General features: G+C 32.2%; 1 protein-coding gene across 8 annotated transcripts in view; it reads right to left on the reverse strand.

Moving 5' to 3' along the window:
- Positions 1 to 1,750: 1,750 nt before the first annotated feature.
- rg (A kinase anchor protein rugose) overlaps positions 1,751 to 19,530 on the reverse strand; it is a 1,617,632-nt gene continuing 1,599,852 nt past the window's right edge. For all 8 annotated transcript variants that reach the window (XM_081738911.1, XM_081738906.1, XM_081738912.1 and 5 more), the window contains 3 exons: positions 16,045 to 16,241; positions 11,331 to 11,482; positions 1,751 to 4,137 (listed from right to left, as the gene is read on the reverse strand). In XM_081738911.1, coding sequence (XP_081595037.1) covers positions 4,047 to 4,137; positions 11,331 to 11,482; positions 16,045 to 16,241 — 440 coding nt within the window. In that variant the 3' untranslated portion in view covers positions 1,751 to 4,046. The remainder of the gene's footprint in view (positions 4,138 to 11,330; positions 11,483 to 16,044; positions 16,242 to 19,530) is intronic.

The raw sequence follows: 19,530 nt of genomic DNA on the forward strand, positions 1-19,530 counted from the left end.
GACCGAACCACTAGTAGAATATCTATTCGAGGCAATCCTCTACCGATGATCGAACACGGGATTATGCGCATTTGCAACTTTGCCATGAAGAGGCATAAACTGTAAATATGATTTGAACTTATAAGCAATTAAGATTTCGAATATTGTGCTACAAAATGCGGACCGATACTTTGAAATATCTAATATCACCTCATAATCAAGAAATAAAAAATCCAAAACTTCTCACATCAAGCTCAGTTGATTTTTCTCTTATCTTCATTATCATATGAAGAAAATGATAAGGAGATTCATTTATTATTCATTCTTCCAGATATAGCCTGAAAGATAATCTTTCACTACAATAAGCAATAAAAGAAGCAAAAATGACCAAGAAGAAGGTTTTCTAGGACTTGTATCTAAAGGTTCCGATGCAGCATTCATCTGGTGTGGGAATGAGAAAAACTTCAGTCCGGATGATTGGCTGCGGAGGAAATACTATAGACGCTATACTTTTATTTTCGAAAGAAAATTTTTATCGGAACCTGCCAATTGTTGAGTGAGATCGCTTTTTATCACTTACTTACGCTCGCTTGAGTGTATTCAATTAAGACTCAAGGCAAATGGACAAACATATTCTTTCGACGTCGCCGAAAATAAAATTCCGTATTTACTCGAATATAAGCGCCTTCCTAAAATGTAATGTCTATTTTGAGACTCCGTTTAATATGCGGATATAAGCACTCCTTTATGACCCTAGAAGGTACGTAGTAGCTTGATCCATTCTGAAAAATACAAGCTTGGACTTACATGCAATATTATGAACTAAAAAATTACAGCTTTACGCTTCTGTGTCAAAAACTATAAGAAAGGCGACTAATTCCACCATTCTTACAGTATTTCGATACAGAAAATTACACAATGACAGTATTTTGTGATTGCCAAAAGTGTCGAATGGTGTTACGGTAAGTCTTATGACTCGTGAATATTCTCGTATCATTGTTCAGGGATCGCGGTGGCTCAGTAGTAGAACGTTCACCTCTGCTGCATGGGGTCCTTGGTTCGTTCCGTTCGCGCTAAGTGAGCCTTGTTGTGGACAAACAGCGTGTGCGTGGGTTTTCTCGGGGTTCTCCCATTTCCTCTCACATTCTTCACTCCACTATTTCTTTCATTTCTCATCATCACCGTCTCCTTTAGCCTTAGCGGCATAATCGTAGGGCGTAAAACAAAGATTTCACTTCATTTCAAATCATTGTTCATAGTTTTCGTTCCCCTTCCTCATTTTGACAGGGAAAATATCAAATAATGACATTACTTTGTGATTAACAATAGAGTTAAGTTCCCCTTTCCCAATTCTCTTGTTTGATGTGCAGAAGAAAACGACAATTAAACAGCAATTGTGTTGTTATAAGCGTCCCCCGCAAGAATTTTAGGGCAAAAACTATCAAAAAAAAAAAAAAAAAAAAAAAAAAGGAAGCACTTATATTCAATTAAATATAGTATTCATAGAAGTTAAGGGAGCATAATATAGTAAGTGGTAGTACATTATTCTCGTTGTAAAGAAGTAAAATGAAAGCGCTAATTTTGATTTTCTTAGTACAATATAATTTTATTTTCTCTAATCATTACACTATGGCTGTGAAATATACAACCTGTGAATCAGCTGCTGACAATTCTGCCCTATAAAACATGCACACCGTATATTAAGCAATAATTCTGCATATTGCAACACAATGATTCCTTGACAAATATATCTCATTTCTATATTTATGTATAATATATATATATATATGCATGTATATAATCAGGAAAAAATCATTCATTTCTTTGTCAAGAAACCTTTTAATGTATATGTATATATATGCTTTACTTATGACATCTACATTACAGCAAAAAGATTATAAGCATTTTCTAGCTTGGACAATTACAAAGAATCATCACAGATTCTTTCATTTTTGTTTTGCACTAACTATTTACTTTTGTATGTACTTTTACACTACGATTACTCGAGCAGTTCTTTTAATTTTTTACCTATATAATAATAATTAGAAAATAATTAACCAATCAAGAGCGCCATATCTCATAATACTTAATGAAGTTATATATATATTAACTACCATGCTGTACTGTTTCGGAAAGGAAAACAAAAGGATTTTTCAATCCAGACTTGTTTCTTTGAAATAACTAACTGCTCCATACTTAAATACTTTTTTTAATCTCATGAATGTACCATTTGAGAACTGTTTTTACCTTGTTTAGCATGGAACGGATGGATTTTTAATTTTTTTTAAATATATATATATATATATAATATTTGTATTATTGCCAACATCAAAAGTTACAAAATAACAAGAAAAAGGTAAAAGAAAGAATGTGATGTATTTGTTATTTTACACTTTCTTTTCTTCATTTTATTCATTCACTTAAATGTTTATATTATGTATATACATACAGAGTGTATGTGAAATGGACAGGTTTTTATATCAGTCTGGAGGGAATACTTACAAAAAGCGCGGATGCCACCTCATGTTGCATTGCATGACTAGATTAGCCTTTTTATGTTTTTTTTCTTTTTTTAAATTTTTACAATATTCAAAAAAAAAAAAAATAGACAAAGTATTAAATACTAAATCATTATCTTACAACTGGTGTATTTACTTTAAAAGCACAAACAGGAGAGGAGCGAGAGAGAAAAATAATAATCCACTTGCACTGCATACAAACGCGCATTCAATATTAACTGCATTCGCACATCGAATAATCAGGCACACTGAATTTGAATAATACATGTACGCAATCACCTATGCCCCACATCCATAGATATATGTTTATATAATTGTATATATCCTCACACAAACAGAATTATGCGGATACACATAGTAGTTATCAGGTAGCTAAATTCAAAACCATATAAAGGAAATGATAATAATGTATCAGCCAAGTTTTTTTTTTTTTTTTTTTTTTTTTAATTCTTGTTCCTAAATATATATATATTAGTTTCACATAACTGGATGATAATGTAGAAAACGCTGTTTTTTCTTAACTATAAATTACCAATATATTTCCTTTATCAACATCCAATATTTTTTTTCATTTTTTTTCGCAAATTATTTAGAATTTGGATCCACTGGTATTTTTAATTAATTAATATAAATATTACAAGATTTATCTGTACAAGCTTTTCTTTTATTTATTTATTTATAATTAATGTTGACTAAGGGGGACGATTAATTAAATTAGGAGCTCTTTTGGAAGCCCCGTTCCTTTGTATAACCAAAAAATACCACCGTTTATTGTGAGCAACTGCTTTTCTCAATTTTCGTGGTTGAACTGTCTGAATCGGGAACAATTTATTTCTAGTACACATATATATCTGTGTATGGTATACCTATTATCATACAATATAGCCGATACCTATAATACTGCTTACACTTAGTATTGACAAAATACATTTAAGTACTAATCTCGATAATACATGTTCATTGTTTATCGTTCTTTAAAAATGGCGACTAATTCCACTTTAAAAAATCATAAAAATTTAATTGAAACAATTAACAACTTTTTTGTGTTTATTTTCCCTTTAAATTACTTTCTTATTCATTTTTATTATGCAAAACTTGGCTGTTTTTCTTCGCTCTTGGAATCACAGCTTGGAGTGTTACACAAACACTGTGTAAGTCTTCCGCCACTATATATAGATATATATATTATAATAATTACAACAGTTAAAAAAATACAATTGTGGTAACAATGTGTAATGATAAAGACCAACCCCAGTAAATACAAAAGTGCATCACAAAAATTGGACATTGGAATGTGAAAAACTTCAAATGAAGTACTTGTTGTATCACTTAATTAACAACGTACTTAAAAGTCATAAAACACCCATCTGGGAATATTTTCTTTTCTTTTTTTTAAATTATGAATATGTATATTTATGTATTTTACTGCGCCCATTGATAACTCGTATGCACATAAGACACAAAAAAAATTAGCTGCAAATAATAGTTATCTTCACAAATCGCGATAAATTTTATATTTTGTCCTTTCCTTTTACATTGTATATGCCTTTAGTATCTCTGTTGGAATTCATGATGCCATCTGTTGAAGTCTATGTGAAACACGACTATGGATCCGGTTGCAAGCCCAGCTAAAAGGAACCTAAAATATGGAAAGAAAAAAAAAAAACATTACTGGAGTCTCACACATTATCATTTATTTATTATTTATTTCGACTCGTTTTACATGTCAAGGTTAAGGCTATATGAAGCCTCATCTACAACCTAAACATGATACAAAATTCAAAGACTATAGTTTATAATAGCAAAAAAAGTTAGAAAGTAAAAATAAATAAATAAAGGAAACACACTTGCGTGTATATATATTATAGTGCTATATTGTATTCCAAAAAGGAAGAAGAATACATATTATTGAGAATGAATAACTCAGATTTTACGTTACTGCATTTAACAAAAGATTAACTTAGTCCTGAAAAAAATAACGCTATATATACATAATGCATTTAAAATGCATTTAAGAGAAACAACATAAGTAAATTTCCCGTACTTAATACACACACGAATTAAAAAAAAAAAGCGAAGAAACATCATTAATCAATGGAAGGCACAGTTGATATCCATCTCCCATGGGACGTTACACTTACTAGAATCGATAAGTATGTGGGTATACCATAACTATCGACAAAAATTTCGTGCCAATACTTCAATATTTTCAACAAGCGTGTAATAGTCAATAATATGTGAAGAATGTGGAAGAGTGTAATAGTGAATAATCTGTGAAGAATGTGGAAGAATTAAATAGTGAATAATCTGTGGAGAATGTGGTATAGCAAATAGTCTGTGAAGAGTGTTAGACTACCGTCAATAGTCTGTGGTGGGCATGAGTCAAAGAGTTCGTGTGAGCAAGAATGAAGTTGGAGTATGCAAGTGGGCTTGTTAGAAGTACTGTGAAGAATATTATTTAGTAGCATGAGGATAAAAATTAGTAAAGTACTTTTGAAGTTTGTGTACCCGTGTCCGTAAATAAAGAGTACCTTAGTTTGGAAGTAGTTATTTTTAATAGTAAAAGTTATAGATGTATAGCAAAGCGTCAATATTTTTTATTCAGGTTTTGCTAACTTTTTCTTTTTTCTCTCACTCTCTTCATTTTAGTCTTGGGAAGATGAACACACTGACAGTGTACATATTTTTAAAAAACAGTAGGTTAGATTCAGTTGTAACAAAAGAAATACTGACCAAAGCTTCAACAGATACTGTATCTTAAATTATAATATGTTACAGTTTCGTATATCTACCATATCCTTCATCAGATTCTATATAGACACTAGTGTCTATATAATGTCTGATGAAGGATATGATAGATATCCGAAATTGTAATACATTATAGTTTAAAATACAGTGTGTGTTGAAGCTTTGGTCAGTGTTTCGTTTGTTACAATATTCAATCCAAAGCCATGGATAATGTTGTTATAGATTCAGTTGTTTGTCATTTAATAACACGTTTGAAGGAAGATGCTTTCTATATTTATTTAAATATGTTAATTTTATTATCTTTTTGGATGTAAAATCTTAGAAGTGCAAATCAAATTCATTCAGATCTACTATTTTAAAAACATAACGTATATTAAAATGTTAAAAGCTTATCTTCTACATCTCAGTGAAACTTTTTTTTTTTTTAATGTTCACTTCTTTTATATTAAACCTTACTTAGTAAAATCTCCCATTTAAGAAAAAATAACCCCCAAGTGATTTGTTAAATATATGTTATACTGTAATAAAAATTAAATTTTAGGAAGAAAGAATCATATTTACAAGGAAGAAATAATTTGAATAAAACAAAAGAAAGTCAAATATTGTAGCTAATAAGAAACGGGATTAACAAAAATTAAACTAAGCAAAGAAAACTCACAAAAATATAGAAATCTGTCTTTTTTTTTTTTTTTTTTTTAATATAAGAATTACTAAGGACAAAGAACAACCACACAAATATTGATTCAGAGGGAAGAATTACATAAAAATGAATTAAGACGGATAATCATATATTTTGCTTATTGAGAAGGTTGGATTAAAAGAAGAAATGTATAAATATTAATTGTAAAGGAAAGATGCCTTAAATATTATTTTTGGGAAATATTATTTTAGAATGAATTACGGACAAATTGGATTGGAAAAAGAATGAATCACAAATATTGAACAAAAAGGAAAAGTTTTTAATTAGAAGAAAGAAAAATCACATAAATGTTAAAGCATAAAGAATTAGATAGAAAAAGTGACTTAGATTAAAAATATTTTATTCGACTGACTTTTAGATATTTTAAAAAGCTAGAATTTAGGAAGACTTACAACATGCATTGAGAAAAGATTAAAATTGGATATTTTCTCGCTTTGATAAGCATATAGAAAGTTTACAGCAAAAAACATCAAGAACCTGAATTATCATTGAATTACTCAACCATTTGGCAAAGATTTCGAAACTGTCTAACATGGATTTCTTGAGATACTTTACCTCAAAGGTCACATTATAAATGTCACTTTGAGCAATATTGATATCAAATTCATGCTCGAAACAGACAACATTAATGGTGGAAGTAAGAAAAATGAAAGGAAATGATTGCAGGGTTAAATAAAGGCTCACTATGTCATTTTAATAGACACTTATATTAATGATATAGATAAAAACACAATGTTTTCGTAGTGGATCAAAAATTTTGTATCTGTTGTCCAGTCAGCGACAAAAGTTCTTTCCGTTCGATGAAATTAGTTTCGTAAGTAACTTCAGAATGGAAGGAAAATTTGAGTAAAGTTTTCAGTAATTAAAAAAGAATGTAATTTTTTGTACGTTTCAGCCATACCACCGTTATTCTGTATGTGTTATACAAATACAAGTACAACTGTTATTCTCAAAATAAATTTTACCAAACGGAAAACTTTTGTCGCTGACTGTACAATACTTACTTTGTAGTAAATATCGTATTTAAGAGAAAAATCTTGTATAATACTTCAGGAAGATATAAATACGGGCAATTTACATATTTTTAATTAATTAATTAACATAAGAGAAAGATAATATATTGTAATTTTTGGCTATTATTAATAGAGAGTTAATATCAATTATTATTAGGAAATTATCAATAACTGCATCCAAGAATTTTCCAAATTCTTATTTGGTAACATGATATTTTTTAAAGTTTTTTTTTTTTTTTTTTTTAAACATGTCACCATTTTACTAATGAAGAAGAGTGTGTGTGTGTGTGTGTTCCACTTTTGTACTTCAATTTATTTTATTGCTATTATTTAAATTTTAGTGATCAAAAGTTACTGTGTAAATTCAGGATCATGCATTACACACTATTCCACCATGAGTAGCTCTGCAAGAAATGAAGTGAACTATTGAATGTCGATCGACTTCTGAGGTCACCCTGCAGATAGTTGCAGAAGTGGAACGAAATAAATTGCCCCGTTAAATGAATCACTGTGCAAATAGGTAAGCAATTTCCTTTTCAATATATTAAAGGATGCGCGCAGCATATATTTACCAAAGAAATGTAGGTAAGTAAGTTAGGTAGTAATAGTAAGTATCTAGGTAATTAATACAAAACTTGTTAACAATTTGTGTTCAAAAATATCATTTATTACATCTTCAACCTTGAAAAAAGAGAATCCTTATTTTCGAAACTAAATAGACCTCTGTACTGTTTCACATTGATAATAATGAACAATTTTGAAAAGGGTACAGAGGGCTTTGAAGCAATATATACCATTACCTTTGCTACTTTTCGAAATTTGTGAGTTGACTCCTAAGTTCACCCATCGGAATGAAGGGGGCAAAATAAGGTGTTCGTAAAGCGCGTTTCCGAATATTTTCATACTTTTAGTAAATCTGAAAGTAAAGGGTAATTTATTTCGAATAATTTGTTCAATTTTGAAAATAAATTGAGTTCGGTTACTCGATACTTACCAACTCAAATTTAGAAAAGTGAAAATATTTTTATAAAAATAGAACTTGAATTTAAAAAAGAAACATGTAAACTAACAATAAGCATTCTAAATACATTCTACTAGCAGTGTACGCAAATTTCATCAAAGGGGTTTCAAGCACTCAATGTCATATTCTTTCAGGACACGCGTGATTTTTGTGTTATATTGGGTTGATGCAAGTTCGTGCGGTTCTTATATTTTATTTTTATTCTGCTGTTCTGTTAATTCAAATACAACATAGACGTAACATTAACATATTCTACGTGTAACAATACATTGCATACATCACATTCAAAAACTTGCGCCATTTCTCACGTTGTTTGATGAGGATTCTCATGAAGCAACTCATTCAAGCGATTTTCATCAAAATATGAGGGTCTTCCAGAACGTGGATCATCAGACATATCAAACCGTCCTACTCGAAAGCGGGAAAACCATTTCTGTGCTGTTTTTTCAGCAATTGCTTCATTCCCAGATCCATTCACTTGGAACGCCACCATCCCAAAATTCATTCTTTTATATCTCATCGTTTTGCACCGATTTGGCACCGTGATTGAAACATTTTGTATCCTCACCATTACTGAAAAATTCGAAATTCAAAATGGTGTTCCAAGTTAATGGTATTTCAGCCACTAACTCATTTTCAAGATTTAACAGTACCATCATCATCTCCTAGTTTTGCACCGTTTTGCATCCTCTTTCAAAAATTTTGTACCATCACCCAAACCGCGAAAATAACAATTAAAAATCAAAATTCAAAATTTCCCACAAAAACTAAATTTAATTTTTAACCTGCCATAAGGTAGAGCACGTTTTGCACCCTCAGAAAATACCAATATTTCATTTTGTACTCTCTCAGTTACCAAGAAATTTAAAATTCAAAATGTCGAATTACCATTAACTTGGAACGCCACCAACTCGTTTCGAAGAATTAACAATATCAGCGTCATCTACGAGTTTTGCACTCTCACAAAATGTCGATATTTCATTTTGTACCCTCACAGTTAATGAGAAATCTAAAATTCAAAATGCCGAATTACCATTAACTTGGAACGCCAGCAATTCGATTAACGAATTAAGAACATCAGCGTCTTCTACGAGTTTTGCACCTGGAGAATATACCAATATTTAATTTTGTACCCTCACAGTTAATGGGAACTTCCGAATTCAAAATGCCGAATTACCACTAACTTGGACCGCCACTATTTCGTACTGAAGAATTAAGAACACCAGCGTCTTCCACGAGTTTTGCACCCTTAGAAAATGTCGATAATTCATTTTGTACTCTCACAGTTAATGAGAAATTCAAAATTCAAAATGCCGAATTGCCATTAACTTGGAACGCCACCAACTCATTTTGACGACGTAAGAACACCAGCTTATTCTACGAGCTTTGCACATCGAAATAACTTCCAGCAAACAATCGGGTGTAAAAGTGAGGGGGAACGCAAGTGGACGCCGTTACCCCGCTTCCAAAAAATATCTATGGCGTTAAAAGTTAATGATAATATCTATGGCATTCTCTACTTCCTAAAAAAAATACAATTGGCAAAGATAGGCACAGGGAACAGCGAGACCTCATGCGTCCCCTTCCTTTTCAGATCCACTTTTACCTATGCTAATAATAAAATAGTATACTTTATCAGTACACTTAGTCATATTTTAACGTAATTAATTTAACTATCTTGTAACATAATATCTGCGTATTAGTACAGTTTAATTAATTATTCATTACTAAACTATCCTTTCGCTAAAATATGTTTTACTGTAGACAAAATGTGATTTGTGGCATGTTGAATTTGAATTCCTCGTTAACTGTGAAGACACAAAACGAATTATCGGCATTTTCTGACGGAGCAGGAATTATAGGAAACGCTTATCTTATTTCTTGAAAATGAGTTCGTGCTGTTTCAAGTTAATGATAATTAGGCACTTTAAATTGAAAATTTCTCATTAACTGTGAGGGTACAAAATGAAATGTCGACAGTTTCAGAGAATATAAAACTCGTAGAAGACGCCAGTGTTCTTAGTTCTGCAATACGAATTGGTGGCATTCCAAATTAATGATTATTCGGCATTTTGAACTTTAAATTTCTCATTATCCACATTTTCTGAAAATGCTACAACGGTAGAAGACTCTAATGTTGTTATTTCTTCGAAAGATGTTGCTGGCTTTCCAGGTTAATGTTATTTCGGCATTTTGAATTTGGAATTTCTCATTAACTGTGAGGTTACAAAATGAAATATCGACATTTTCTGTGCGTGCAAAACTTGTAGAAAACGCTGTTATTCTTGGTTCTTCAATACGAATTGGTGGCGTTCCAAGTTAATGGTAATTCGGCATTTTGAATTAGGAATTTCTCATTAATGGTGAGGGTACAAAATGAAATATTGACATTTTCTGCTGGTGCAAAACTCGTAGAAGACGCTGGTGTTCTTAATTGTTCAATACAAAATAGTGGCGTTCCAAGTTAATGGTAATTCGGCACTTTGAATTTTAAATTTCTCGGTAACTGTGAGAGTACAAAATGAAATATTGGTACTTTCGGAAGGTGCAAAACGTACTCTATCTTATGGCAGGTTGAAACTGAAATTTTGCTTTTGTGGCAAATTTCGAATTTCGAATTTTTAATTTTGAAATGTTATTTTCTCGGTTAGGGTGATGGTACAAAATTTTTGAAAGAGGGTGCAAAACGGTGCAAAACTACTAGATGATGATGGTATTGTTAAATCTTGGTAATTAGTTAGTGGCTGAAATACCATTAACTTGGAACGCCATTTTGAATTTCTCAGTAATGGTGAGAATGCAGAATTTTTAAATCAAGGTGCAAAACGGTGCAAAATGATGAGATATAAAAGAATGAATTTTGGGATGATGGCGTTCCAAGTTAATGGAGCTTTCATTCCCGTACACTGCACAAATTGTTCTCGCAGCTTGTTGCACTGGGTCCTCGGTTAAACTCGAAGAGTGAAATGTGACGGAAATGATCACTTTTCTCAACTTGACATTCCATATTAGTTTCTCTGAAATATATACAATAAATAATACGTTTACAATCAAGAAAACCCGTGTTTCACAACGCACAAACTCCAGACTACGGTAAAACAACGGAATAACGATAAACAATCGCTTCACGCCACATTGTTGCCAGCCCAAAAGAAAACAACACGAACTTATACATCGACCCAATATATATACCGGTAGTAAATATTTATTTTTCCATGTCTTGCTCAACGGGTGGGGGGTTTCAATCTGGAATCTCCCCCTTGCGTACGCCACTGCATACTGTTACTTATAAGTACTTTATTTCAAAGCACAAAAGTACATGAATAACGTTAATAATGTGACAGACTTACTTTTGGTCATGTGACAATGCCAATGATCGAACACTACTATCACATGCAGGGAACGCATATAGCAAAGCCAAGTTAAACGTCCTCCATACTTCGACGATTCCTTTGTCTCCACCAGTCATCAGATACTCGCCGTCACGGCTTAGCAACAAGCACTGGAAAAAATAATATATACGTAAATCAATATTTTTGAGTACTAAGTATCTCACAAAGAATGGGGAAAAAAGTATTTTTCAAAAAGGAAATATCAAAATCCCACTGTATGTGATAAAACCAAGATTTTAATATTTTATTCACTTTGTAGTCCCTCTAACTATATACAGAGTTATTACTTCCGAAAGAACTGTAATTCTAGCGGTTTACTAACCAGCTAGAAACTAGGCAAACTAAATATGTTAAAAAAGAAATGAAACAGGAATGTTTAGAGGCACAGAGAATTAACAGTTTAGTTTTCAACCTTTCTTTTTTCTTAAATGTATAAGGTTTTTTTCTTTTTTTTTTTCTTTTACAGAGAAAGTAGTTGGTATTACAGCATCTAAAACATAGACTGAAGACTATAGAACATGCAACAGAAAGTAATTTCTGTATATTTCTTTTATTCTGGACAAGGTAAGCCTTAAAATCGTATAATACTGAAGTATATTGACCATTCAACTAGTTTTTTAGAAGTACATTCAGAGTGTATGGTGTCTATGAAGTATAATATTGATTTTCTATGGATAGAAATTAATCAATATAAACATTCTTTAAAAGACAAGAACCAAGAATAATGACAAGGAGTCGCTGGAACGTATACGAAGAAGTTGACAATAGTATTTAAGTGAGTTCCAGATTAATATTTTATTGTTAAATATTCATCCTATCAGTTCATTAAGCTAAATGTGTGTTTCCTTGTCTGCAAAGGACACGCATATTAAAGAAATAAAGACTGACTCACTAATTCTCACGTAGACTCTGGGTATAAAAAGTGTTGTGCAATAACAGCATCTTTACTTTTGACTTCGGTCTTCGCCAACTCGATTTAAGGAGATGGAAGTGCTGAACTTTGTACAGTCAATACTTTGTTTCTACGTTGAGACCATTAACTGGAACTTTGTTTATACATAGTTCTATAGAGTTACTCTATTGCAATTAGTGATTTACTCACAATGTAACTGTTTTAAGTGCAAGAATAACAAGTTACTACAACAGAATATTGATTCAATGTTCAATTCATGTAAATGTAATGACATTTTCCTTCCTTCAATTGATGCGTTTTCGTGTATCTAGCCAACAGTTAATGAGTAATGGTTTCATTGATGATTGTAACGATATCTGCATGACGGCAGTTTGTAACAGATAATGATAACTTGCATCGGAATTAATACATATGAAATGTCATTTAGTTTGGGAGAAGTATCACTTTCGTTACTATACGCGTGATTTCTGATCTGTTACGTGACAGGCGGCGCTACGAAGTACATTTATATATGACAGAATAAAGGAGCTTCCTGCCAGGTGACCTCTTCTCATCAATGATGAGCCAATGGGAGAAATCCAACTTCGTTTCATTTTCTGTTTTTCGTTACTTTTATACAAAAAAGTAAACAAAGAACTACTGATCATGCCATTAGTAAAAAGTGTCCACGCTTGGATAAGATTCTAATTGCACTTTTTATATTAACTGAAAGATACTGAGTCCAATGAAAATATTTTTAAATACAGGGTGTCCCAAAAGTCCCTTAACAGCCGTGGTAGAGATGTGCAGTTCAGAGATTGGCATGATTTGACGATGTAGTAATGCTGTATGGCTAGGGGGAACTTGATTGCTGCGAGTGACCATGGCGGCGGCCATCTTGATTTTGCCATATTGGATTGAGGTCAAATTATTTAAATGGAAAGGTATATGTATGGTACATAATTTTAGGCTAGAATGTCACCAGAAACAAATAACCTGAATCCAATATGGCGGATATAAAGATACCACCGCCAAAGTTACTCACAGCAATCAAGTTCCTCATATTCTACAGTATTACTATATAGTTAAATCATGCCAATCCCTGAACTACATCTGTAGCACGGTTCTTAAGGGACTTTTGAGACACCCTTATCCGTCCATAGGATCACGAAAGGAAAATGACCTCAAATTATCGCCAATAGTAACAGCGACCACGCTTGGGTACATTTCTAATTGCAATTATTATACAATTTGAGAATGCTGGTTCAATGGAACTATTTTTAAGCACGAGTCCATAGTGTGCCTAGAAAAGTGATCTCAAATTTGGGATATAAATATACAGACGTGTTCAAATTATTAGACTCAACATTCAGTTTCTGAATATTTTACTGTTCTTACAATATTACGTGCAAAAATACGTTCGAACTTAGTCCAAATTACTACTTTGTAACTCTGTCCTAATTTCTAGTGGGCGTGGCATATGCTTTTCAATATCAATAAAACAAATGCGTACGTAACATTCAAATATAATTACTGTAAAGTGTGTATATCCAAATTGGAAACAAAAAATGAAATGGAATACTTACAAGAAAATTATCTCTCACACAAAGATTAATATTTCTTATGAAATCCCTTATACTTTATTAAGTCTTTTATCCTTTGTGGTATCCTATGTACGAGTTTAGCACATTTTGCCTTCAATTCAGCATCATGATACTACAAATTGTTGATCTCTTTCATCAATTGAAGTTCGGTTCTAATGTGCTTCTTCTCTAGCTTTTCTTTCATGAAGCTCCAAAAGTTTTCAATCGGGTTCATATCAGGACTAGTGACTAGCCACGGAAGAACACTAATTTTGTTGTCCTCGAATAATTTTGTTACAGCTTTGACCCGGTGGCATGGGGCTCCATCATGCATAAAGATGAATTGCACGTCATCACCAGACTGCAGTCTGGGAAAGCAGTTCTTCTTGAAGAACTTGCAGGTATTGGTCGTGCTTCATTGTCCTCTCTACTATATACAGTCTTCCAGAACCGAAGACAGAGATCACACCCGAGATCATGACTGAAGTAGGATGCTTCGCGGTTTATTAAAGACATTCCAACTTAAATTCCTCCCAGGTCAACGTCGCACATATTGTGAACATTCATCAGACACAAAGATACATGATTCTTCACTGAAACACACTATTCTCCAATCGTCAGCAATCCAATATTCTGGGCCTCCTATCTAGGCCTAGGCCATGATTAGAGTAGACTCTAATTTTTTTTTTTTTTTCCTTTCTTGACCGTGTGCTTTTATTTCCTCGGCATAAATAATCCTTCGAACACTTTCAGGCCAAATGTCTGCGCCATACTCAGCCATTTTTATGCTTAAGTCTATCTGAAGTTGCACTTCTGTTTCCCAGAGCCAATCTTTTTAGTTTTCTGATACCTCTTAGCGATAGCTTTGGTTTTCGCCCACACTTCTCAACCCTATTTTGGCTCTTGTTCATTTCAACAGAGATTCTACTCACAAATTTTTGTTCTATCCCAACTCTACTAGCAATGTATTGCCGTGTATATCTTATTTACACCAGAAGTATTTTGTTAACTTCCATTTTACGCGGAGAAAGCTCTTTTGCTTTTCCCATTATGATGCAATTACAGGACTACACAGAATAAAAGATTGATGCACAAAACACGTCACGATCATTTTAAACTGGCCCATTCGACCTGTTGAATGCTTTGAATGTAGTTAACTTCTGACGACAGCAACCACAACACTTCAGACTGTAACTTGTTGATAGGAACCACAATAGCTATCTACAACTGAAACACCACTTGCAGAATTTTCCCCCTCACTAATACCATCTGCTGTTCAACGGTGATATCACCACTTCAACTGTATAGTAAACAAATGAAGGGTCCTATATTGGTGGTTTAACCATTAAATTAAATGTTCTAGAACTCTGAAATTAGGACTCCTACATCAATTTTGCATTTTTCGAGCGTGAGTCTAATAATTTGAACACGTCTCTATATCCCGGACTTGTGATAATTTTTATCCTGAGTTCATAAACAGATATATTTGAAAATAGCTTCATTGGATTGAGGAAGTAGTACAAAACCACAATTAGAAATCGAAGCGAGGGCACTTTCAGTATTGGAGTAAGCGGTACTTCAAAGATCCCAATTTTGAGATAAGTTTTCTCATGATCCCATGAACAGGTAGGTTCAAAAATAGTTTCACTGAATTCAGTATCCTCAACTTAGTTAAAAAGCGTAATTAGAAATTTATCCAATCGTGGGCACCTTTTATAGGTTGTATAATCATTAGTTCTCTAAGAAAGAATAAGTATCTAAGTTCAGAATTTCTGAATTGATTCATGCTTAACTTTCTCTCGTATATAAAGAATATACAATATTCAACATTTAAACAATAATTTAGGAAAAATATGTTTTGATGAAATTGGAGAAACACCCTTCATCGTGTTCATTTTTTATCATATCCCTAACATTAAGAAATAGGCATTTTACTTAATATCCGGTCTCTAGTATTAGTATTGCTCTCATATCTGTGCTACTTTTCTTGACTTAACTACGTCTTTGTTACTGTTTACATAATATAGTAGTATGACAATCACAGTTTAGTAGAACTAAGGTTCTCCCTTTACTTAAGTCATAATCTCATTAATGAACGCCCAATTACAAAAATTAACAATAAGAGAGCAAATTAACTTAAAACAGTAACTGAAATGCCTCAACAGGACATGACTTACAACATCTATAACAGTTTTACCTGTAAATTATCATTGTGCGATTCATATCTTAATCGTTTCCCATTAATTGTGAAAGCGGCAATGTTTCCCTTTTCGTAATTTACAACTATCACTCCTTCTCTGGACATTGCGATATTCTCCGGAGAGAAGAAACCTGAAGGCGGGTCCAGAGATCGAAGAAGGTCACCAAATGTAGTGTGAACTAGAACAGGACCATCTGAAAAAATAATAAACTTTAATATTAGACACTTTGGCTACCATTAAATGTTACTATATTTTTATGAGCTTTTGTTAATGGTATATAACAACTTATGTAACTGCTCCACAAAGGAAGTGAAACACGAACCCAAAACAGAATATACAAATTACAGATTTCCTGCACACAATACTTCAGTACATACAAACTTTTGTTCATAAACACCGTTCAAGAGACTACAGTATCATAAAAAATAACAAGCACTGAAATATAATTTACTAAATAATAATAATAATAATAATAATAATAATAATAATAATAATAATACTAGTCAACATTTCTACGGAGGTAAAATGAAAATTCTGTTTGTCTCTCATAGTTAGATTTACGTGCTTATATACTTTATTGACCTACGCGAAATCTGGTGTGACTCTGGTATAGTAGTCCACTTTTTGACAGATAGGGCATGCGAACTATTGTATGAAGATAAATGTCAAGTTAGAAAACTAAAGATCAATTTCAATTTCACGTTTATCAAGTAGATCTGAACGTTTCTCAACCTTAGAATGTTCTCATATAAACTTCACAGGAGCGCCGGAAATCTCAAAATAATAATAATAATAATAATAATAATAATAATAATAATAATAATAATAATAATAATAAATTTACAGTATAAGGAGCTCAATACTCGAGGTAATCGGGTGGTGCTGTTCAAATCAAACGGTATTTATGGTTTAATTTACTCAGTAAAGATTTGTTAAAATCGTTTCCTTTTATTGCACACACGTTATATAATATATGTCCCTATAAATATTCGAACTTCTTATGAAGTTTCTGCAATTAATAGTTAGGTAACCATTTAATATCAAACGACAGCATGTTAGGTAACCATTTAATTTCAAAGAACAGCATGCGGAAATTTAAGCATCAATGTATGTTTTAGACTTCTGCACGTTTTAAATAATAGACAGTTCTTATAATTCAGTATATCGGGACCTGTAAGATGAAACATGATGCCAGGATTATCTCTTATATTTAAAGCCTCCTTGGTATTCCATGAGATCACGTACATTATGCAAATAAGGGTCTGCTTTTCTACGTAGTGTATCGTTAATAATTAATTTTCACACAGAGGGTCCCCTACAGAAGTGCATGTGGATTGGATACGAAATTAAAAGATCCAGGTTTCAAATAGCCTCGTAATGAAAAGGAACGCTACTGCAAACAAGTTAACAAACTTAAACAGTGTGACGTGCAAGAGTAACAACTAATATTAATTATTGTTTATTTTCTAATGATGCTATTGAAATGAATATTTAAATACTTGCTAACTATGAGCTTCTGCTTTAACAATAGTAATATTTTGATAGAAATAATAACGACACTGTAAGTATATCTAGTTTCCATGATACATCATGCTGCATTATTATAGATCAATGATAAAAGAGAAGAATTACTTATATAGTTCATTCTAATAAACTAAAATATTGATATAGTACAATTCATACCTTTCTTAAGAAGCGTTACCTCGTAACAGATAGATAAATTTGAATTTTCTTGTGTTTGATTCAATTTATAAACAGTATGTAAATATTATTATTCACAACAATATAGAAATCTCTATAGTAACTATGTTTATGTTATTGTTTAAGTGTGGGAGTAGAGATTATATATGAAGAATATTATGTGATATTCCACTAAAATTTGGTAAGTATATTGAAACATTTAAATTTTGACAATCTACTGTACTTTTACGTAGTTTTCTATACCAAAACGTTTATTTATATATCTGAATTCTTGACTATTATATGATCAGTACCTTTTTTTCTAGCAGTACACAACACTGGCACCTTTTCTCTTTATTTTTTTCAAACAATGCGATTTCCCTAGCTGTTTTGTACTTTTCTATTCACAAAATGAATTTTTCAATTACAATCTTTTTGAAGACTGGAACAATATATAATAGGTACTTGCATTTGTAAAAGGTTATCAATAGTTTCGTGCACCTGCTAATATCTTTCATTTGTTTAAAATTTGACGCTTGTCTTGGAAACCATTAAAATTCCAATTAAATGAAAGAGAAGCAGGTCGGAAGTATTAAAAGAGAAATAAAATTTCAGATACACTATTTTTACTAAAGCGCACTGTGGACATAATTACAATTTCTTCCAGAGGACATGAAAATGGGTTCTCTCAGATAAACATTATATTAACTTCATCTAGGTTATCTTTGTTTGTACGAACAAATTGTACACTGATGTTCATCAGGATAATAGGATCCCCCTCACATATTAATTTAACCCACCAAATACGTGAACTCATGGTTGCGGTTGATACTAAAAGAAGAACATAACTAGAGAAGACGAGGTATGTCAGATGATATGTTAAAAGTGAGAAAGTTGCTGTAATAACATATTGATAGTGAGTCAGACACCTTTTCTTTAAAAGCATTGCTTGCAACAATACATAAATATCTATAGTATCAATATTAATATTATCGTTTATGCATGTGTGCTGATGGAGTTGAGGAAACAACTTTGTTTCTCTGATCTTTTATTATTTTTTATTATATATGAACAGTATTGTGTGATATTTTATTAAAAATTTAAAAGTATAGTAAAGCATTTTAATGTGGACAACTCTATATTCTATACATTTTTCTATACCAGAACTAAGTAGCGTTTTTATATTTATATCTGAACTCTTGCTTCCCATATCGTGAACATACGACAATCAATATGCTCAAATTTTAACATGAAGCTAAACTAGTACAGTGAAACCTGCGTATAACAAAATGTTTTTAATGGAAGTCTATACCTAATAGTATGCATGGAGCAAAATTAGAAACGAATTGACAGTTCAAAAGCACATGGAAATCTGTGTTGCGAAGAGAAGCCACGTCACGGTATTATTAACGTGCTTCTCCAAACGTCAATTCGTTTGTTTTGCTCCGAGTACAACTAGTCTGAAAGCTTAAGAACAGTGTAATATCACCTCCATTAAGTTGTAGTCGAGGCAAGTACAAGGTAGTAAAACGTATTATATCTCATCGATAATGGCAATATTAACTTCAAAATAGTATCTGAACTTGAAAACTTCTGGCACAACAGTCTTCAGAGGGCCAGGGGCTACTAGCTGGCTTATAGCACTCATGCCTTTGAGATGATGTGTGGTCAGCACATCGGTTCCCCTCGCCGTTAATGTTGGCTTCCTAAATTTGCTACCTATACGTCACCTATCTTGCAGTATCTTCTAACACTCTTAGGTATGTGCAGTGTTGTAAATTGGAGTTAACTGCTTCTTTCTT

Source organism: Thermobia domestica, chromosome 14 (assembly GCF_964235325.1).
Source record: "Thermobia domestica chromosome 14, izTheDome1.hap1.1, whole genome shotgun sequence".
NCBI classification, from domain to species: Eukaryota; Metazoa; Arthropoda; class Insecta; order Zygentoma; family Lepismatidae; genus Thermobia; species Thermobia domestica.